The sequence below is a fragment of the Peromyscus maniculatus genome, chromosome 12, assembly GCF_049852395.1.
Source record: "Peromyscus maniculatus bairdii isolate BWxNUB_F1_BW_parent chromosome 12, HU_Pman_BW_mat_3.1, whole genome shotgun sequence".
NCBI classification, from domain to species: Eukaryota; Metazoa; Chordata; class Mammalia; order Rodentia; family Cricetidae; genus Peromyscus; species Peromyscus maniculatus.
Window position 1 is genome coordinate 22531484 of NC_134863.1, and position 22960 is coordinate 22554443.

The 22960-nt window shown below is 46.9% G+C and overlaps 1 protein-coding gene and 1 long non-coding RNA gene across 3 annotated transcripts; one reads left to right on the forward strand and one right to left on the reverse strand.

Annotated features, from left to right (window-relative positions):
* Window positions 1–486: 486 nt before the first annotated feature.
* On the reverse strand, window positions 487–18892 carry Apod (apolipoprotein D). Of its 2 annotated transcripts, none has more exons than XM_076548679.1 (6): window positions 17712–18892; window positions 15980–16218; window positions 12602–12752; window positions 5380–5501; window positions 1308–1396; window positions 487–943 (listed from the first exon to the last, which is right to left on the reverse strand). In XM_076548679.1, the coding sequence occupies exons 3-6, from the start codon at window positions 12722–12724 to the stop codon at window positions 708–710; spliced, it is 570 nt and encodes a 189-aa protein (XP_076404794.1). In that variant the 5' UTR covers window positions 12725–12752; window positions 15980–16218; window positions 17712–18892; the 3' UTR covers window positions 487–707. The 2 variants fall into 2 exon arrangements, with proteins under 2 accessions (XP_076404794.1, XP_042115076.2); XM_042259142.2 differs by lacking the exon at window positions 17712–18892 and adding an exon at window positions 17143–17299.
* LOC121821694 (uncharacterized) lies at window positions 16956–22654 on the forward strand. The gene is made up of 2 exons (XR_013043708.1): window positions 16956–17919; window positions 22068–22654. It is a non-coding gene; the product is annotated as an uncharacterized LOC121821694 (long non-coding RNA).
* The last annotated feature ends 306 nt before the right edge of the window (window positions 22655–22960 follow it).

The window sequence follows — 22960 nt, forward strand, 5'->3', positions numbered from 1 at the left end:
TTTCCCATGGTGCCCTCTATCTTGATGTCTCTCTCACAGGGCTGAAGCTTCTGGGGTGGAGGGGCAGGGAACTCTGGATTTTTCAGTGACTGGAATGCAACTGGACCTCAGTAAACACCAACGGGATGAAAGAGAACATTTTGCATCGTTTTTAAAATCTCTTTGTCTTCCCCTCACAGAATCTCCTCGTCTCATAGACCCTTCCAGGACTCTCATTCTTCAGCTCCACTCTGAAGACTTCTCGATGAGAAACTAACTTCAAGGAAGCCTCCAGACAGAAATGAAAGCCTCCTAGGATTCCCTCTAGAAGGGTATCTGCTGTGCAGTGGAACCCTGGATCGGTCAGCAGACTCTGACTTTGCCATCCTTTAAATTAGGACAGTTCAGAGCTGTTTTTCTAAACATAACCGCTGAAGGGTTTCCCACCATCTGCTTCTAATGAATCTCCCACAATAATCCTAACTCAGAATCCGCTCTGAACACAGCTGATCAGCAAAAGGTTTATTACTGGGCTAGCAGCGGCGGCAGTGGGGTGACAGTTTGGGATCTGGCTGGGTTTGGATCAACTTCCCCTGAGGCCCCTCCACGGGCTTCTATAGCCAGACTTTCCCTCTGGCTCACAGTTGCTCGGTTTGTCTTCGTGAGGAGCTGGGGTGGAGCCGGGGACGCAAAGCATAGAAGTAAACCCAGAGTGGCTGTCCCTCCCTTTACGGGAATTCAGGGCAGTTCGTTTGATCAGTGCTTGTCATCTTTTGGGTGTCGATTCCGTTAGAAATAAGGATATCTTTCAGGTAGGTTACTGTTTCTGGAGGAAGATAAGGGTTTCTTCCCAGGATCCAAACGTAATCCACGTGGAAGAGCCAGATGATGGTGGTACAGGAGTAGACCAGAGCGTAGTTCACGTAATCGGTGATCAGGATCCAGTACGGTGTGGCTGGCGTCACTGAGAACCAGAGGCGGAGCATGAGGAAGGGCCAGGGCAAGGGAAGCCTCCCCTCCGGGGCTCTGGGGACCCACGGAGTCGGTGCGTCACATGGGAAACATGGGGGTGTGAGAGCTATTAAGCCCACCCTTCTCCAGAGGCCAGAGGACACTTGTGGAGTTAGTTCTCTCTAGCTTTAGGTGGGTTCCAGGGATCAAATTCAGATCCTCAGGCTCATACGGCAAACACTTTATCCACCGAGCCATGTCACTGGCCACCTCTTAATCTCGAGATTAAGCACTCGGAGGCGTGTGAACACAGGGCTCCGGCTTTCTAGCTACACATCTCCGGTCCCTGATGCTCCCTGAGGGAAGTGGATACTTACACTCAAAAAACTTGACTAGGAGCTTGGCTGGCTCCGAGAGGTTGGTGTGTTTGGCTTCCCCTTCGACTTGGTTCATGGTTCCATCTGGTCTACAGCGAGAGAGAAAAAAGAGAGAGAAAAGAAACAAGGAAAGGAAAACAGATACGGGAAAGGAAGGAAAAACAACTCATTGAAAACCCCAAATCAATGAAAGTCAAGCTTTTTGCCCTAAGGACTCTGACCGCCAGCGGCTTTGTGCCCTAAGGGCTCTGGCCGCCAGCTGGGTGGTGTCTGGTGTGAGAGGGTCTTAAAAGGTCAGCAGAGACCTGGTTCTGGACACTGCTCTTCCTTCTGTGACTGTCTGAGATTCAGTGGAGGAAGGCGGCATTTGTGAACAAGAAGCTGCTTTGACAATGCCTGGGGTTTGGGGTCTACGCTAGGCTCTTGCATTTCCACACTAGTTTTTTATGTTTGCCATTTGCCTTTCAGGCACTTCCTGCTCCCAGGCTTCAAAGAGAGGGAATAAAGGGGGATGAGAAAATAGAGGAAACAACCCCCTATGAGACTCATCTCTTTACAGAGGAGAGGATGAAGAAGAAAAGAAAAGGAGGAAGGAGGAGCTAGATCACAGAAAACAATGCAAAGCGGGAAGGGGTCTGGAGGCACTTCCCATCACCCCTGTGTTGCGGGGACAAATGCAGGGACATCTTACAGATTTGTCCCATTGAGGGGCCTGAGGTCTGAAAACCCCTCCAGTTCAGCTAGTGTCCAAGTGAGCATGGGAGATTTTGAAACAGAGCTGGTTGTCACAGAGGCAAGGAGGAGACCTGGCCATTATGCTCCCGAGACAAGTCCCGTTCTCAGAGACATGATTGTGGAAAAACACACATCTTATAATTGGTCCCCATTCTTTCTTAGTGGTATATAAAATAGTGGCATATTTTAAATGTGCTGGTCTCGGAACCAAGGAAAGTACTCGGACCCTTCACAAGGTCCTGGCCCATTTCAGACTAACTCCCAATGACCTCATGAACCCAGAGGCTAGGGCAAAGCCTTGGGGAAGAGGCCAGAGAAGGGGGGGGTTGCCTAGACATGACTGTTCCTCTTCGGGAGAGGGCAAAGGGGCTGCCTGCCTGTCAGTCCTCAAGCAGGGCAACTGTGAGAGCTAAGTATGTGTGAGGAAGTCAGGAGATTAGCGCTATGGTTCCCAGTGAGGGACATGTTGTGGGATAATCTTTTTGCACAGTGTGAATATGCATCACTCAGACTGGTTTAAAGAAAAGCCAAACAGCCAATAGCTAGGCAGGATTTCTAGGCACAGAGGATGCCAGGAAGAAGAAGAAGAAGGGCGGAGAAGCCAGCAAGAGGCTGAACTGGTCAGACACACAAAATGGGAGAGAGGTAAAAGTCACATGGTAGAATGTGGATTACTAAAAACATGGGTTAATTCAAGTTATATAAGAGCTAGTTAAAAACAAGCCTAAGCTATCGGCTGAGCTTTCATAATAATAAGTCTCCATGTCGTGATTTGGGAGCTGGCAGGAGGGACAGAAAAATCCTCTTACAGGGATGCTGCTCTGAAACTGAGCTGCAGGTAAGGGAGGTCGGGAAAGGTACTCTCCTAATTCCTGGCTGCATTGCCTGTCACCATGTAGGGCCAGGCACCAGGCCCTACTGTCTCCCCTAGAAGACGGTTTGTTTACATCTGCAAATGGTAACTTAGCAACAAACCAGGCTCTTCTCCTCTCCACGACCATTTGTGTCTTGTTCCAGAATAGTTCTCCAAACGCCAGTCTCTGGTCATAAAGGCGCAACGTGCTCGTGGGGAAAATGCACTTGTATTTTCTTTTAAATATTATTTTCGTTACACTTATTTAATGTCTGTGGCGCATACTTCTATCATGACACTAGTGTGGAGGTCAGAGGGTATGTGGGGGACTCGGCGTGGTGGCAGGCGCCTTTGCCTGCTGAGCCGTCCTGTCCCACTGGCTCCAATCTGTGTTTTCAAGTGGCAGGAGGTCAGCCATTAAAAGGTCATGTTTATCAGATGATTGCCACATGCCAAGCACTGCTGTAAGAGCTTTACACCTCTTACCTCCTTTGATGCCCAGACAGCCTCGGGGATGGTTCTTCTGTTGCTGCTGGCTACAGACAAGCTAACCTAAGATCTAGAACCGGGCAGCCAAGTGGCAAAAGCCTTATCCCTTCACTCCTCTGGCTCTAGGCCAGCTCTTCTGGGCCCCAAGTTCTTGAACACAGGCTGAGACTCCCAGCTCCCTACGTGTGGACTTCACGGGTTTGGTACCTAATGGGACATGATATTTCACTCAGAAGAGGTCATTACTGCCAGGTGGAGATGGCACACACCTTTTATCTCAGCACTCAGCAGGCAGAGAGGCAGGTGGATCTCTGAGTTCGAGGCCAGCCTGGTCTACAGAGTGAGTTCCAGGACAGCCAGGGCTACACTGAGAAACCCTGCCTTGAAAAACTAAAATAAAATATAAAGAAAAGAGGTCATTAGAACTCTCCTGCCTGCTACGGTCTGGATAAATGTCCCCCCAAAGGACCGGGTAAAGGTTTGGTCCCCAGGGTGATGCTATTATGGTGGAGTTGAGACTGGGAAGAGCTCCTTACGTCACTGGGGGTGTGCCTTCAAAGAGGATTGTGGGACCCTGTTTCTCTTTCCTCCCTCCTGGGGTGAATTGTTTTTTTTCTACCCCATGTGCCCATCATGCTGTGCCCACTTCACCAGAAGCTCAAGGAATAAGGCTCCTTGGTTCCAGATGGAACCTTCTGAACTACGGCCCAAATAAACCTTTTCTCTGGAATTCCACTGTGAGGAGAAGCCGATGACTAATAATACAGAGCCTGTAAAATTCCCGGGAGATTCCCGGCAATTCCTGTCGTCAGCCCTTCATGCAGCCCTCCCCTGGGGCTCCAAAAGGAGCTGGAGTTCTGTCAGGGGCCCTCAAGCGCCTGCCTTCCTTCCTTCCTTCCTTCTTTTCTTCCCTCCTCCCTCTGGTTTACGCAGGGTGGGAGTCACTGGCTGGGCTCTGGCCCACAGGGAAATGAGTGGATGGTATGGGGGACACAGGAAGCCTCTGTGGACCCAGGTACTTGAGGGTTGAGGGTGGTTGTTTTCTTGGAGTTGAATACTGTCCTCAGATCTTGTAAGGAACAGAAAGAACACCCCTTCACCCCCAGCCTTTTTTACACTTGGTCTCTTGGGTCCCGTCTCCTGGGTCCACACCTAAGCTTCATCATTTGTCAGTTGTATGATCCCTGAACAAAGTGCTTAACCTCTCTGGACCTAAATTGTCTCATCCATGAGGTTTGTAACAGTATCTATTTTGGCTATGTCATGGGGATTAAATAAATCTATTTTCAGGGGCCGAGGGAGTGCCTTGCACACAGGAAATCCTTAAATGCATTGGTTGGTGATGTAACGTTTGTTGGTGGAAGGTAAGCAAGAAGGACCTCATCCTGGGCCTCTTCATGTCTGCTCTCCAGAGCGAAGAGTTTTAGATTGAATATCAATGTCCAGTGTGCTTAGTGATAGAAGTCCATACTTCTAAAAGTCATCCTGTTGACATAAGCTGGAGAGTACATGTATCTGATGCTGGCTTGGCAAGAAAAGGAGATGCGTCTCCTTCGGTAGGGTGCTTCTCAGCACACAAAAGGCCCCGGGGTAACATTAGCACTGCACAAACAAGGCTTGGTGGCATACACTCGCAATCCCAGCGCCAAGGAGGATCCGAAATTCCAGAACATCCTCGGCTACACAGTGAGTTGGAGACCAGCCTGGGCTACATAAGATCCTGACTCAAAAGAAGGAAAAAGAGAAAACCGAGGGAAAAGGGTGGGGAGGTCCCTAGCGGGGAAGCAGACTGGAAGTGGGATAAACGGCTACCCGATAAAATGAGCCGCACGTTCCCAGAAGTGTTCAACAAAACTTGACGGCCTCGGTGAGTAAATGGCCAGAAAGGGCTTCTCTCTTGGTCCCTGTCTGGAGATGAGCGCGCCCCCGCCCCCCCCCCCCTGCCCCTAAGCACTGAACAAGGCCGTCCCGGGAGGACACTCCTCGCTCGCTCACCTCCTCTCCTGGTTTACCATTTTGATGTTGCCATTCTCCATCAGCAAGTAGTTGGCTTGATTGCAGTCCCCTCTCTCAAAGCTCGATGGGATCTTCTCGATTTCATACCACCTTCCAAGATACTGCACAGACAACAAGAAGAAGCAGGGCAAAACCCCGGGGGCTCTCTGGGGACCTGCTGGCTCTCTCCCATGGTCGTCTTAGAAGCAGAGCCCTTTCCAGGGGAAACCGGGCCAAATGGGGCTGCATCATCCCCAGCCAGCTGGGCAAGCTCGTATTTCAAATGAGAAGAAGTGAATGGGTGTGCGGGTACTGGTTGTATGCCACATTCTATTCCTCAAGGGCTCTTTATTTAGCTATGTCCTCAGAGTTCTCTTCGGTCAAAGCCTGTGTGAAATTCCAGCCTCTGTGAAAGGAAGGGATTATCTGGTGGCTGGAAAACACCTTCCACCTCCACCAGCTGATAATTCTACAAGGCATCTTTGAGTTGGGTGTAAATCAGACATGCTGGCTGTAGCGGCCGCTTGGTGTTGGTTTACTGAAACCTCTGCAGAGGGCAGCTTGGTACTATTGAGCCAAACTAAAAGCACATGCTCTTTAGCCCAGCAATTGAACTTCTGGGACTGTATCTCCTGCTTAAAAAAAAAAAAAAATAGTGTGTATGTATAAGGTTATCTGTTGTATCTCCATCACAATAAAAGGCAGGAAACAGTCCAGTGAGGGGCTGGGGAAATAATAGATGGTGTATCTATCTGAAGACACTTTAAACACCCCCCTTTAAAAAAGGTATATGCAATTATCTTGCAGGTGTCTAAAGAAGAAGGATCAAAGAGCCAGGTTTGAGGTGGGGTGTATTTAAACGGCCTTTAGTAGAACAATAAAAGCTTATAGTAAGGGGTTTCTATTTTGGTGGTGACAAGCTACAAACTCTAACCAGCAAAGATTTATTGACTTGTGGTTCTGTAAGCCAGACTCTGAGATGTGGGCTTCCTCCCCTCCCGGAGGCTCTTAGAGAGTGGGCGTCTTTGCTTTCTCCATGTTATATAGGTTGCCTGTTTTTTGGACCTGGAAGTCCTCCATATTCAAGTTCAGCTGACCTTCACTGTGCCTCCCTGACGAGATCTCACTTCATCAAACCTCTCTAACACAGTTAGGAAGGGTGTTCTGCTTCTAAAAAATTATGTGATTAAGTTGGGTCCACCTGGATAACCAGTCTGGCCATCTCAGGTCACCTCGGTAGAATCCCTTTATCCCATGGGAGGTAGGATGTTCACAGGCTAGAAAACAAGCCATGGACTTCTGGAAGCTGTTATTTTGGCTACCAGAGTCTTACACATATTCGCTTGTATATGTACACATTGTCTAAAAAAAGGTACACAATAGGCTGGCTTTACTAGTTGCTCCTTGGGGGGGTGGGGACTGAGGAAACTAAGGGGAACGTCATCGTATGCTCCTTTGGACCCTTGGGGTCTGGGTTGGTTGTGTCCTCCCCACCCCTGCCCTCTGTGGTTCTGGGGACGGAACAGAACATAGACTTTATACTAGACAGATATGCTACCACTGAGCTATGGGCCCAGCTCCCTTTTGCACATTCAGCATTTCAAACTGCTTGTGTATATTTGCCTAGTCAAAATATTAATTATGATCGTTCTGTAAATTTAAAAATCTGTCACTCAACAGAGCAAGTAGAGCATGCATTCACCTTTGAACATTCAGAAGCATCCTGAGAACGACTGACGACATGGTTTCAGTCACGTGACACAAGCCTTCGGTCACATGACACGTGACTTCAGTCACGTGGCTCTGCACAAGGGCACACCCACATCTTCGACCTACTTTTCGAACTCCTTTAGCAAGCCCCAACAGTCAGTTAAAAACATTGAAATTTAGCAGAGGCCTCTAATCCCAGAACCTGGGAGGTACACTGAGTGGGAAATTAGGAATCCAGTGTCAGCACCAGATACATGGAGAGTTTAAGGCCAGCCTGTCTCAAACAAACACACAAACCGCAACAACAGAAACCTACAAAAACAAAACAACCCTACTGACCTTCACTGGGAGTACCAAAAAAGCAAGGCTGACAGGTTTCATAATCACCCTCAGAAACATTTCCATCTTATAATACCTTTAACAGTCCTTAACTACTCAAGAAGCCAAATCACCTTCATTTGTAGATGATCTATTACTGTGTACACAAAGTCCAGGGGAACTGCTTTTGAGTGATTTTGAATGTTCCTCTTGCCTTCATCTAGAGATGTGTGTGACCAAGCTTAATTTACTTGGTAATGGTAGTCAGACTTGATTTTGTACAAGTGAGCTATATTTCTAGCCTCCCTAAGGAGTCTTAAATACAAACAAACAACAATAAAAAATCCACAGGCACACTATTGAAATAATGAGTTCTGCAAATTTAAAAGATGCAAGATTGTCAGGCAGTGGTGGCACACGCCTTTAATCCCAGCACTCCGGAGGCAGAGGCAGGTGGATCTCTGTGAGTTCGAGGCCAGCCTGGTCTACAGAGCAAGTTACAGGACAGCCAGGACTGATATAGAGAAAGCTTGCCTCAGAAAAACCAGCGAAACAAACAAACCAATAAAGATGTAAGATCAATATACAAAAGTGTTTCTATACATGTGATGAAAAATCTGCCAATGAAATTAAGAAAGTTCTATTTATAATAACATAGAAAGAATGAAAATATTTAGAAATAAATTTAACTAAAGAAATATAGGAACTTGTATTTTGAAAACTGCAAAATATTGGTAAGACAAAGAGGTAAATAGATGCCCAGCAGTGGTGGCACACACCTTTAATCCCAGAACTTGGGAGGCAGAGGCAGGCAGATCTTTGAGTTCGAGGCCAGCCTGGTCTACAGAGCGAGTTCCAGGATAGCCAGGGCTACACAGAAAAATCTTGTCTAGAAAAACAAAAACAAACAAAAAAAATCATAAATAGAAAGATAGCTTATGCTCATAAACAGAGGGTGTTAAGATGGCAATACTCTATGTATTTTCTTAAATTGAATTAAATTCTCTGCAAAAATGGACAAGCTGATCATAAAACTCATGAAAATACAAGGGGCAAAGAATAGTTAGAAGAATAAAGTTGAAGGACTCCTGCATTTTGATTAGAAACTTATGACAAATCTGTAGTAATCAAAATTGGAGTAAGTGCAGACATAGCTAGAATAGAACTGAGGTTTTGAAAATAAAACTTCCACAGTCAACTGATTTTCACTATGGATAGCAAGACTATCAATGGAGAATTGGTCTTTTTAACAAATACTGGAAAGACACGCAAATGGAATTGGAAACTTCTATGACACCAATGTATTTCACTATGGATAGCAAGACTATCAATGGAGAATTGGTCTTTTTAACAAAGACTGGAAAGACACGCAAATGGAATTGGATACTTCTATGACACCAATGTATTTCACTATGGATAGCAAGACTATCAATGGAGAATTGGTCTTTTTAACAAATACTGGAAAAGTCTCGCAAATGGAATTGGATACTTCTATGACAACAATGTAACTGAAAATGAATCAAAGGCTTAAACTACAAAACCCTGAGAAGAACATACAGGAGTAAATCTTTACAGCCTTGGATTGGGCAAGGCTTCTCTAGGGACCGAGTGCTACCTACTGAACTAATGAGATGCTTACTAATTAGGTACTTAAGTTTGTAGGCCTGACCCCACAAGTACAAGCAACAACAACAGCAAAAACATGAACAAATTGGACTTTATCAGTATTAAAAAAAAAAAAAAACCCTCATGCTTCAAAGGGCCTATCGATAAAGGGAAATGTTCCATCAAATGGGATAAACAATTTTAACATATCTCAGAAGAGATTTGCATCCAGCTCAGAGGAAGAGCATTTGGATATCAAGAATTAAAAGACTTTTGGGGGGCGCGTTTCGAGACAGGGTTTCTCCGTGTCTGTCCTAGAACTCACTTTGTAGACCAGGCTGGCCTCAAACTCAGAGATCTGCCTGTCTCTGCCTCCCAAGTGCACCATGCCCAGCTTTTTTTTTTTTTTTTTTTTAAGGGCAAAAGATTTGGATGGAAGATTTCCACATGGCTCATAAGTACATGAAAAGATACTCAACACCATTAGGCCTTAGGAAACGGAGGTGATACAGCTTAATACCCCCACGGCACCTATAAGAAAAGAAGGCATTGGTAACTGCTGCTGGTGAAGAGGTAAGGGAATCAGTGCTGGAGGCTGTTTGTGAGGATGTACAATGGTGCAACTCTTCTAAAACGGTCCAACAGCTTGTCAAAAAGCCAAACACGGATTACCACATCAGCAATTCTACTTCATATATACCCCAAAGAACTGAAAACATAGGCCCCTCTCTTCAAAAACGTCCCCAAGCCTGAATGTCCACAGCAGCAGCATTTCTATCACAGAAAAAGTAAAACAACTCAAGCCATAAGGATAAATAAACTGTAGCATCACCCCATACATCATTTGCCAACACAAGGAACGAAGTGTTGATGCGCGCTGCAACACAGGTGAACCTTGAAGACATCTCCTTCAGTCACAAAAAGCTAGCATTGTATATTCCGTAGACAGAAAGTAAAGTATTGGTTGTGTGGGTATGGCAGCGTTGGGAAGAAAAGGATTGTTCTGGTTTGGATGGAAAGCTTCTCCTCAGGTTCGAGAGTAGGAGTTTTGGTCCTGATGTGAGCAGATCTCAGCGGTGGGACTTTTGAGGAAGTGACTGGATGCTGAGAGCTCTGACCTAATCAATGGATTAGTCCCTTGATCGATTTGTAATATTGATAGTTGGTAAGCGGGAGGGGTCTAGTTAGGGGAAGCAGGTTACTGAGTACATGCCTGGGAGAGATAGCTCTTGTTTGCTGTCTGGCTGCTCTCTCTCTCTGCTTACTGGCCACCGTAAGCTAAGCAGCCTTCTGAACTACGTATCCGATGAAGTTCTGCCTCACCATAAGCCTGTGGGCCACATGAACCATAGCCTGAAAACACTGAAACCAGGAGCCACAAGAGATCTTCCCTCTCTCAAGTTGTTTCTCTCAGGTATTTGTCAGGGAGATGAAAAGTCTAAGCAATCCAGCTAGAGAGGCTGTCAGGGGGGTCGGGCTTTCTTCTTAGGATAATGAAAGTGTTCTAAAATTGATTTAATGATGGTTGCATAACAGTGAATATATTAAAAATCCTTGAAATAAAAACCTTTTTGAACACGCCAGTAATATGCTATATAAACCAATCGTAATGCAATTGTTGCCTTAAAATAATTCTGCTTTGGGGCTGGAGAGATGGCTCTGAAGTTAAGAGCACTTGCTGCTCTTAAAGAGGACTGGAGTTCAAGTCCCATCATACACATGGGACAGCTCACAACTGCCTGTAACTCCAGCTCCAGGGGATCCAACTCTCTCTCCACGGGCACCTGCACACTTATGCACATTCACACACAGATGCACACACATATACACATACATTTTTTAAAAGATCCTTTAAAAACATTTCGCTTCAGTTCTCAAAGGACTTCTGTAAGTGAAGATATCAGTTATAATTTCCAGGATATTTTGGAATTTCTACTCCCAGACTAAAATTTGACTCAAATTCCCTGGATATTATCATAAAGTTTGTGTGTGTGTGTGTGTGTGTGTGTGTGTGTGTGGTTTTCCAGGTTGACTCAATTAAAGGGAATCCTTAAAATCTTAATGGAGAACGTCAGTGCAGACCTTAGCGCGTGGCTTTTCCTCTCTTACCGTGGGCATTCTCTGCCATCTTATTCCGCCCTTCTAATGCCTAAGCTCTTTCGTCCCAGCTCTGTCCAGCCCACCCTCTAACATTCCCAGCACTCACCCCAAAGTTCCAGTGACTGATAATTTCAGTGTTTCTCAAACCAAGTGTGCTGCTCCCTAAAAGCAACCAAAACCTTTTAAGGAGAAGGGCCTTACGGTTAGAATTCAGGCCTTCCACCGTCGTGGGAGCCGCTGAATTCCGTCATCTAATAGCTGCCCCTTTCTGCTGCTCCCTCTGCCTCAGTCCAGGAAGAAGAAGCGTTTATGGGGAGCCAGTTGTCTTGTAGGTAACAAGAAAAGACCCCTGGGGGACTTCTGGCCTTTCCTAGGTCCTGTCTCGAGTTACGCCACAGGAAGCCTAGTTTTGAGTCCTGTGGGCATGCACTAACTACCTGTGTCACTTGAGAAGGACACGCAGCTTTTCTTTCTGTAGGTCCATAGTAGTGAAACAGCCACAGTTAGTGCCCCTGTTCACATTATACCCTCACCCCCACCTCCCCACAGTGGTGGGGGACAATTCCCATACACTGACAACTCATGCTTGCCACCCCCTGCTCTCCCCAGCCAGGGCCATGGGAGTTCCTACGGCCTGTTGGCATCCATCTGGGGGGGCAAGCTGAGGTACCAAAGACTCTCCCTGTCCCCTTTCTGGCCTCAGAGACTGCTTCAGGGAAACCCCAAAATTAAGGTAAGTGCCTTGCCTGTTGGGAACACAAAGGTCCTTATGCTTACAGATAGCATTAGGGAAGCCAAGAATGTTAAACACCCAGGGTTGTTTCTTCAAGGAAAAGACGTATAACCTGTTTTCCACCCAGAAGGCTGGGGATGGAGGTGGCTGATAGCCTAGGTGACCCCTGTGCTGTCTGTAGGACCAAGTCATACCTCACTCCCCTAAGATCCCTCAACCAGGACCAGAGATGATTAGTAGTCTAGATAACCTTTGCACTATCTGTACAACCAGAGGCACCCTGCAAGCTTCCATAACTAGAACCAGAGGTGGCCAATAGACTAGATGACTTCTGTGCTATCTGTATGATGGAGACTACACCAGATCCTCCTCTAGTCCCTTAAGATAATACATGCAGCCTAGGTATAGAGCCCATCTTCATAGAAGACCTGACATATACTTTGAGCACGTTTCAATGTAGTTATGCATCTTTATGCACACAGGATTGTGTTACACCAAGAAAAAATGTTTCCAAGTTGCTCTGTACTTAAATATGACTAAAATAAACTGCTTGGTGTCAGACTCTTGAAGTTTGAATCAACACTGGCTACTAAGTCGTGTTGAACTGAATTTCCTTCTTGCCTCACCCGGATTGTTACTCTGCTGGCCTGTGTCTGCAGAGACCTCTACACTTCCCCAAGACTTGCTTTGGAGATTAAAGAATACAATGAACCTCTCAGCATGCTCAAAACAAAGGGGAGGTTTGAGTTACCACACCTTTAGCACGTCAAAATTCTCTTGCACTGAAGGAGTTGGGCATTTCCCAAGATGGAAACTTTGTCCCTCGGCTGCAGTGAAGAGGCCTGCCAGTGTGCCCAGGAGCAACAGCATGGTCACCATCTTGGGTCTGGGTGGCTTCAGGAGAGGCCTAGGGAGAAATAATGCAGCTGGAGGTGTCTGGGTCTCCTGAGGACACACAGTGATGGAGAGTCCTTGTGGGCGGGCCTGGTCCCTCAGCTGGCTTTCTCCTCAGCACTGAGGAGCTGCATCCTGCAGCTGCTGCCAGCCTGGCCATCCAGCCACAGTGAGTCCATCACCCCAGAGCACCGAGCACCTCTTTTAGAGCATCTCTTGCTGGATTAGCCTCCTCTGTGAACCCACACATTCCCACGCTTCACTGAATATTTCTCTAGGGTGGGCGCCTATCCAATTCGCCTCAGAACCATCCCAGAATCTTGGAAATGTCGGGTTCGGTAGGTATTTGTTTCTGGAACAAAAATAATATGTATACAGGGGCTAGACAAAGAAGTGCCCTGAAAGGTCCAAGCTTGAAGAAATCAAGCTCAAATCCAAATCATGTACAACATAAAGTGTCCTGTGAGATTCATAAGGGAATGCTCCCTCAGACCCCCACACAGTATCTTTGCCAACGTTTCGCTGGGCTGTCCTATCAACCCAAGCTTGGCCCAGGAACCTTGACCAAGAGCAGCGTGTGGGGAACCCAGTGTTACTCAGATGGGGTTCCAATTCTGCCTCTGCCACCCACTGAATGTAACTGTGCAAGTTAGGCCATTGTTTCTTGGTTTATCAAGTGGGACTAATAGTCATGCCTAGCTCATGAATCTTTGCAAAAATAAAATGGGATAAAATAAAGCCAGGTGTGGTGGGAAAGGGGGCTACGAGAGAGGCTTGGGTGGGTGGGACAACTGTGGAGTCCACCAATCCAAGACCAGCTCCAATGACATAAAAAGACACACCCCCTGGGGAGAGAGAGAGAGAGAGAGAGAGAGAGAGAGAGAGAGAGAGAGAGAGAGAGAGAATGTGAATATTCATAGTAGTGTCTGACACCAAGCAGGTGCTCAGTAAATATTAGCTTTGAAAAAAATTGTTTACTTATTTATTTTTGAGTCAGCATCTCACTATTAGCCCTGGTTGTCATGGAACTTGCTTTGTAGACCTGGCTGGTCTTGAACTCACAGAGATCTTCCTGCCTTGTGAGTGCTGGGAATTAAAGACATGTGTCGCCTTGCCCAGTTAAATACTAGCACCGTTATTATGAAAGGCAGAAACAGGATTCTATGTCCCAAGTGTTTTCATTGACCACTGAGAGTGTTTTTTGTAGAGGATGTGCATTCAACCAGAGAAGGCCTGTCAGCTGATATGGAAGAGAGCAACGTCAGCTCCATACGGAAGTCCGCTGGTGGTCACAACTGACTCTGGGGAGGGACCATGGATAGACAGGGCGTGTGATGGCCGTCAGTGCAGGCTATGGACAGACACTTCGGCCTCCTCTCTGCCCCTTTTCCCTGACTTTTCTTTCCTCTGCACCCTTTTGGTGACTCCTTGCCTCTCCCTGCACATGAGCTATTTCCAGCTCGCTGCCTTTCTCTCCGAGATGAAGGTGACTGAGTCAATGCACGCCAAATGTTCTCAGATCCAAGCATTGAAAAGGATGTGTCATAACAGGAATAATTATAACCACTTCATTACGAGTCTCTGAACCTCCAAATAACTTTAATAATCAATAGCTTTTTCTTCTGAAGGTTTTGTTGCCTGGTTTTCAAAAGAACAGTTATGTAAGGAGTGGGAGCTGCCAGCTGGGGCGGGCTGGGGAGGGGGCGGCTGCTGAAGTTCTCTTGAGCAGATCTGTGGAGGGGACCACCATCTTTAGTCCTGGAGGCACCCTTTCCCATTGCTATATAAACTACAGCCGTGTTTTAACATTTCAGAGGGTGGAGTGTTTGTAGAAGTCCAACCTAAACTCAGAAAACTTTGCACCCTTTCTCAGGGGCTCTTGGAATCTTTGTAGCTCTACCCAAGAGGCCTAAGTCAATGGGCTTTCCCAAGGACTGGACTTTGCATGTGGCATATAGTACGTACACTCTACTGAGTTTCCAAATGGATAGGACCTTAGAGGATACCTACCCACCCCAGCCCACCCCACCCCACCCCTGCCAGGTGTGCAGATGAGGAAACTGAGGCCGGGAAGGGAACAGGACAATGACAGGGCCAGCTCTCCACTCATAGCCTCTCGGTCATGTTCCCTTCTGCGTCCAACTTTGTGCCTTTCAGTGAATGCCTGCCTGTGAGACCCGAGGAGCCCTGTGTCACCATGCAGCAGCAATAACAAGTGAGCCCCATGTCTAAGTCTGACAAATGTCCTGTTACAAGATGTTCTCGTGTGGGCTGAAGCATACCCTTAAGTTCTGTGGGAGGATTCAGAAAAAGGCTAACTCCCGTTGACTACATGCTTTCCAGAGGTGCCGATGCCGTCTGGTTGTTTGAATTTTCTTCCCATAGCCAAAAGCCCTTGAGAAGGGAGAGGCTGATTTTCCATGTCCCTTCTGTTCGGATTCACTTAACACTGATAGAGAGAGCGTGCTATTGGCATGCATGTATAGCTCTGGATAAAAGTTGCATGGTTTACGGTGCATATTTTCCCATTGTCTAATATCACAGGAAGATCGTCTTGGTGAGTTTACTTCTAGAAATAGATTCTGAGATTTCACATGTTACAATAAAATATTTCCATGGGTAAATAGTCCTTAAAAACAAACAAACCCATGTAGCCTTCAAATCGAACAAGAATTGCGTTTTCCCCCCTTTTCTTTTCTTTTTTTTTTTTTTTCTACATAGTCCAGGCTGTCCTCTGTAACTCAGGCCATCCTACAGTTTGTGATGCTTGCTTCCCTCGTGTGCGGGCTAAAGGTTACCCCACTACACCCAGCAAATCACGTATCTAAACAAAATGTTTTTGTGTCCAAATGTACCGTACTCTGTTCACACAATCAGTTCCAGTTTTCAGTTGATCTTACCATCAGGTGCAGTTGAATCGCTCTAGGGAATTCTGCCGATGCCGTCTTGGCACACGGGCAATTTTCCCATGGTCTCCTTTGGGTAGCGGGAAGGTGGGGAACAGGAGGAGCCATCAGGGCAAGCGCAGGCTTACCTAACCCTCCGGCCTGTCACCAGAAAACGTACCAATAGTACCTACCTTGTAAGTTTGCTTGAGGAAGAAAAGATGGCTCCCTCAGAGCTGGTGTGAAAGCCCTCCGTCCATACTTACCAGGAGAGCTGAAAGGGGGTGATGGGAAGTCAAGGCATTCTCTATCTTAAACTCATTCATCCTAGTGAAAGTTACAACTACGCACTTACCTTTTCTCATTAAGATGACGACAGTTTCCACACAGAAGCCTCCAAGTGAGGTGCCTGTTTTGGTGCCTGGCTTCTCCCAAGTCACTTTATAAGCTCCCCATCAGGCCATCCCCTTTGAGGGTCATGCATGCCACACCCCCCAAAGCTCAGGAAGGCTGGCCTCAAAGCTGAGCTCTGTATGAGGCACAAAGATGGGATGCTGTGTCTGTCGCTTCCTTAATTTCCTTCACAGCTGCTCCCTGAGGAAGAAACAATGAGATACTGTGTGTGTGTGTATGCGTGTGTGTGAGAGACAAAGTGCATTTTCATTCAAAACATCTTTTTTGCTTTGTGGATTTTCTAACTTGACATCTTTTCGGTCCGAATGGCCTTGTAAGTTCCAGCAAGATGAGTTTACACTGTTTCCAACCATCTGGTATTTATTTTTCATTTTTGTGTAAATGAAAAATCAACTATTTCGTTTCCTGAAGTACAGGAATAATGCACCCCATGTAGTCCTGGCCAGGAATGTGACGCAGGTACCAGGGCCAGGGTTGGGGATCAGAGTTGGCTTGCCGTGAGGTCCCAGGGTGGACCCTTACTGCAGTGAGTGCCGGTTTCTCCATTGTGAGGCAGAGACAGACAGTATGGTCTTCACTAGAAATGGACATGTAAGGGACGTGTCAATCTACACCTGGTGGGCTCAAAATTGAGAGCATCCATGTCTCTTCTGTAGTCCCTCTCTCTACACCTGTTACAACACATCCACCTCCCTTGCATGCCTTAGAGCTGGAGAGTGGGGTATGGTTTAAACGGAGTCTTTTGGTTGTCACATTAGGGCCTGCCGCAAACCAGATACACCCAGATGGCTACAGACTTGGAAACCTGGTGAATGGACAGTAGTTTCTAATCAAGCCTCTGCAGGGTGGAGAATGAATGAGGAGGCACGCTGAACATTCCAGCTTAAATTACACAGTTTAACTGCTGACTATTCACATTCTGTACTCAGATCTTCAGGCTTCTAAGGGGTCTGTGGACAGAGCTATGGAGGCTGACTCAACCCGGCCTCTGCGTTTAATGCACAGCACTGACGGGGACTACCTGCTCTGTAAGGACCTTTCTGTCCTGCGTATCTATAATTTTATAATAATTTTCAGCCAAAGGGTGCTAGAGACACATCTTACTGTAGATGGTGAGGGTGGATAGTAGAAGGAAGAGCTTCAGGGACTGGGCAAGTCCACAGGTTCCTACACGCTGTCCGGACCACCTAAGACCTCATAGTGGTCCCTATGATGTCACATCTAAGCAGGACATGTCTAATCTCTGGTGCTGAGAGGTCATTACTAGTCACATCTGGGAACTGTGCCACTAAGGAGTGAAGCGCAGACGTCCTCTTCCCCGTGGCATCCGTGAAAGAGCACAGGGCTGTGAACCAAGACAAGGGGTCCAGGCCAAGCGTTGTGATCACCTTGCCACCGGCCCTCACAATGCTCTCTTCCTGCACCTGGTCCCACCTGCACTCTCCTTCCGTGTTAGCATCCTGTGGTCACGACATGGTTCCTCCTACTGGCGGAAAAGACAGGACCCAGCAAGACGGAAATGATTCAGGAAGCTATGGGAGGGTCATACCACTTCGGGCATCCCTGGGGTCCCACACAGCAGCTGGCATCTGTCAGTGCCAGGGGACCCCTGACTCCTCCCTACCTTCCACACTACCAGGCCCTGGGGACTCCTGGGAAGCAGCAGGACTCACAGGTTATCACTTCTTCTCCATGGGTGTCCTCACCACACATGGAGAGACAGAGAAGCAGTGTGTGCATAAGGAAGCACATGGGACAGGGGCTTCTGCACGCAGCTGTCTCCACAGGTCCTCAGCCTCAGGATGCAGAGGGACCCCACCCTGGAGGCCGGGCATCTGGGGCTGTCTTCACAGGAGGCTGTTCATCCTGAACCAGGAACCGGTGAGCACGGGTTCTCCCATGTGCTCTGATGGGAACAACAGGAGCAGTGTGGCCCAGCATGTGGTTGTGAAGCCATCTTCTGGTCACAAAGGGGCTGCAAGGAAGGATTTGGAGCTTTTTCAGGGTCCAAACAATTTCCTGGTGAACTATGGTAACCCGGGTCCAGGCAGAGGAGAGAGAGTGACCTCCAACTGCATCCTGTCCTCCTCACAGCTTGTTTTGATACAAGAATTTCAAATGTGTGTTGTTTCCAGCATCTGTTCTCAAGGGCTTGCCCAGGGCTCAACCTAGTGGACACTTAGTAACTAGGAAAGCTGTCTCCCAGCGTCAGGTTACCAGTTTAGAAAAGAACGTTGGGGAGTTTTCCATGGCAGTTTAATTGCCTGATTCAAGCCGTCTGTTGAGTCTTCCAACAAGCTGCCTTACTGCATTTGCGCTCTCTCTCGCTCTCTCTCTCTCTCTCTCTCTCTCTCTCTCTCTCTCTCTCTCTCTTTCTCTCCCTCTCCCTCTCCCTCTCCCTCTCCCTCTCTTCCCTCTCCCTCTCCCTCTCCCTCTCCTCTCCTCTCCTCCTCTCTCTTGTGTGTGTGTGTGTGTGTGTGTGTGTGTGTGTGTGTGTGTGTTGGAGAGGCCCCTGTTGGTCAGCTGAGAACTGAAACCTCTAGGTTTCAGGAGAGAAGCATTATCCTTTCGTAATAAGTTTTTAGTGACTTGGTCAGAGTAGCCTTGAATTTTAGCAACATTCAAGTCCTGAGCCAGCTAGAAGAAGGAAGAGAGGAGGGCCCGGTGATTCTGGGCAGGCTGCTTAGTGTGTTAAGTGGATGGCCCTTTCCTTGACGCTCAAGGCAGACTCAGGACTCAGATATTGTCCACGATGGCTAGGGAACTCTTTCCTGGCAGAATATTGGTGCTTTATGTCCTCCTGTGTCCTGGGCAGCCCTTGTTCCCTGCCCAACTTCCTCTGTCACCACTCTCTCCTCCACAAGGCTGCCCCTCTGTTGCCTGGATACAGAATGAGAGGGCAGTGAGTGAACTGTCCCCACATGGAGTCTCCTCCATCACAGGTAGGGTAAGGAAGGCAGGCTTCGCTGGCGAAACCCGCTGAACTAAAGAGAGATAAATGAGGAAAACAGCCCGGAATAGACAGGCAGAGGAAAGCCAGGGCTATGATGGGAACAGACGTGAACATGCTTCTTACTCTACCTCCCTTCCTTCCTGCTTCCCGTCCTAACAACCTCTTCGTTTCTGTGGCTGGTGGACCATCCTCCATCCTTACAGATGAGGTAGTACCTCCATAGTAGACTCAGAGTCCTAAATAAAAGCCCAACTTGCCCCCGAAAGAGTGAAACTGATAGCATGACACTTTATATAAACAGTGGAACTGCCCCAGAACCGCAGTGAATCTTAATACGGACCAGAGGCTGAGAGGTCTTTTTTGTTTTGTTTTTTCTCGGAACAATGAGGCATTCTCTTTCTTGCTCAGGGCTGCAACACCCCTGCCACGATGTCCCCGTCCCTTCCTTCCTCCATGCCCTTGCTCAGAGGCCACTTTTCTTTGAAATGCCGTCCTGATCTTTCAAACAGCACACTCAGGCCGCTGGCCTTACTAAATCCTCACCTCACACGGTAACCACGCTCATGTTTTTCTTGCTTATCGTGTTTCTCTGATGATACATGGGCTCTGCAAGTATAAGGCAAATGTCTGACTGGCCTCTGCTCTGCTTCCCATGACTGCTCAGCACATAGTGAGTGGCTCATAGGAACTTGATTGAATGGATACTAACCCTATACTTTGATGGGTATTCAAAGATATAAAAAAAAAAGAGCTAGAGGTAATATTCTAGAAGCTTCTGTTGGAATTAATTTGCTAGAAAAGCACTGACCTCTCAGTCTGTATCTTTTTCATCGAAATCTTATTTATTTGTTTTTTTTTTAGGAATTGCTGGTCATTGACATAATTAGCTTCTCTTCAACCTCACAGAAAGAATACTTCCTTCTACTCAAAACTGTATCAGGCCCAGAGACCTCAGCTGGGTTTTCCACTGCAATTCTCCTGTATAGGAAAAGGTTTCAGGACGCTGGGTGGGAGAGAGGCCAGCTTTCTTCACAGAACAGCAGAGAGAAGCAGAAACATACCACAAAGATGCGGTTTCAAAGCCACTTTCTGAGGCAAACACACAGGGGAAATTAAGCAGACATGAGAAAGAGTCCAGTTGAGGTCTCACTGGCTGAGAGTCACAAAATTTCAACACACTGGACCAAACCCTTGCGAGACTGCCTGCAAAGAAGTCTGCTCCACTCTCTGAGAAATATCTCTTGAAAAAGTATTCACACAGCTGATAGGCCATGCTTGAGGTCAAGGCCTGTGTCTTCCCCTCATGACCTTTGACCTTTGGGTCTTGCTAGCACTTTCTCATCTACAAATCTGAACAAGGTGCTCTCATTGACCACCTTGAAATTCACAAAAGGGAATGCTCTAGAAAGAGAAATGAGCAAGTCAGATGATTCTTCACTTAACTTTAAAACTTGGCTTGATCCTTAAACTTAGTTATAAGTGACGCCCTTAGGATGATACACTTTCAGAAGCTACAAATCACACGTGTAGCTACTGCGGGGTGCACGTCTTGCTTTCCACCCACCCTGTCTCTGCAAGTCTGCCCCTTGCTTAATAAATTCTGACTTTGCTTTGTACTGACATCCTGAAGTTCTTTCCTCTGGGATAAGATCGCGGCTTCACCTGAGTAGGCAAGAGATGCTTCAGGCTACAGTTAACAGTGCAGAATTGCAACCTCCTGCTGCTGCGGCACTTTCCCTGGGAAAGCTGAAGCTGAGGGACTTCCTCAAGCTAAAACTGGCCATTTGGGGGTGGGGGGCAGTGGGGAGGGAAAATTCTGTTTCTCTCTAGTTCTCGCTCTCCAAGGCTCTCTTGACCTGGCTCTGGTTCCCCTGGGGAAGTTAGGAACTTCAGATAAGCAGCTTGGTTTGTCTTGGTGCATGGAGCCTGAGCACAAGCGACTCCATCTTGGTTTAGCTTGTCGGGCCTCATGCAGAAGCTCAGTCTAAGCCATAAATCTTATTTTGATAACCTGGAAGTTTCCAACAAAGCAATTCTGCTGAACTTTCTAAATGTGTAAGTTGATCGTCGATGTATCTCTCTACTTTATCCCTGAGCATTGGGTCAGTAACAAGGGAGGTAAAGGTACTAGTCTAAAGTAACTGAGTCATCACAATGAATATTTTCTCCTGTACACAGTCTCGAGCCATTCTCCCCCAATAGTTAAACATTTTAGAGCCAACAGACACATTCTTTTTGATATATATTTAAAAATTTTAAATGCATTCATTCACAATTCCATATAAATAATATATATATTCATTCACAATTCCATATATATAATATATATTCACTCACAATTCCATATATAATAGATATATTCATTTGCAATTCATATGTAATAGATATATTCATTCACAATTCCATATATATAATAGATATACTCATTTGTAATTCCATATATAATAGATATATTCATTTGCAATTCCATATATATTCATTGGCAATTCCATATATATTCATTCGCAATTCCATATATACAATAGATATATTCATTCACAATTCCATATATATAATATGTAATGTACTTTGGTCATATTCTCCCTGCATTATCCTCCCTTTCCCACTTCCGACTCCCACCAGACCTTCCTTACCTTCATGTCCCTTCCTGCTTTCAGTGTTATTTCCTGCCTGCCCTCCTGCTCCTGACCTTCTTCTTCCACTGAGTTTAATCAGGGCGGTCTACATGAGCAGGGCTGGGAGGTTATTCGCTTGAATGAGGGCAACTTTCCATCGGCTACACCACTGAAGAACACTACTCATTCTCCCCAGCCACCATTAACTGCCTAGAGCTCCCCAGGGATGGGTGGGGGCTTCCTGAGCCTTGTCCCTCCCCAGCCGAAGATGAAGAGCACTTTCTTTTGAAACCCAGAGGAAACCAGAATAAACTGGTTTGGGGAGTAATTTCATTGAACAGTGAATGGACAAACCTCTGCTAGCTTGGCTACAAACATCATCATTGTTCTGTGTTCTGTGCTGGCTTTGGTAATGAATGGGCTTTTATGTTTGTGTTTGTTTGTTTGTTTGTTTGTTTTAGGGATTAGAGATGACTTCATCTGGCTCACAGTGGCTAAAACCCCCAACACCTTCAATTTGGGCTGGGCAAGTATGCCATGGGAGATGTTAGACACCAGGCTTTTGTCTCTGGTCAGGAGGCTGAGGGAGAATCCGGCCATCTTTATTACCTAGTCAGGGCCCTCTTTCTGCCTAGGCAGGGAATCTGTCTAACTCATAGTCCCTCATAAGTGCCTCCGAACCCCACAGCTCAGACCTGAGCATTGCTACCTTATCATTTATTCTTCCAGGCCATTCTGTGTAAAGCTTACTCTCCAGACCCATGCTACCTGGTGTTCGGAAACACACTTCGTTAAGGTCATGGCACATCTCTACATTAAAGCATGGGGATCTGCCTCACTCCCCTGCTGGTTTCCCACCCCAGCACATTTCTTTACAGACACAGACTGTGGTTTCCAAGGAAAACTTCTCCGGCTGGGTAATCTTTCATCTCACAGGTGACTGCCTGAGTGCTTCCGCTACAAAGATGAAATTGTGCTCGGTGAACGCTTTGTGGCAAGGAACAAAGAACTATCTTCTCTCTCAAAAAGAATGCCTCCCAACTGAAAATATCTCCATTTCTTAATAAGTGGGTAAGTTGCGGGGCAGCGGTGGCCCACGCCTTTAATCCCAGCACTCGGGAGGCAGAGGCAGGCGGATCTCTGTGAGTTCGAGGCCAGACTGGCTACAGAACGAGTTCCAGGAAAGGCGCAAAGCTACACAGGGAAACCCTGTCTTGAAAACCAAACAAAACAAAGTGGGTAAGACGTTCTCTCGAGCCCCAGAGTCCGCCTGTTGGTCCGGCTACACTGGCCGTTCTTTCATCGGTTAGAGGGGAGGCAGAGCGGCCCTGTTCGTGTGGAAACCAGTCTGAGA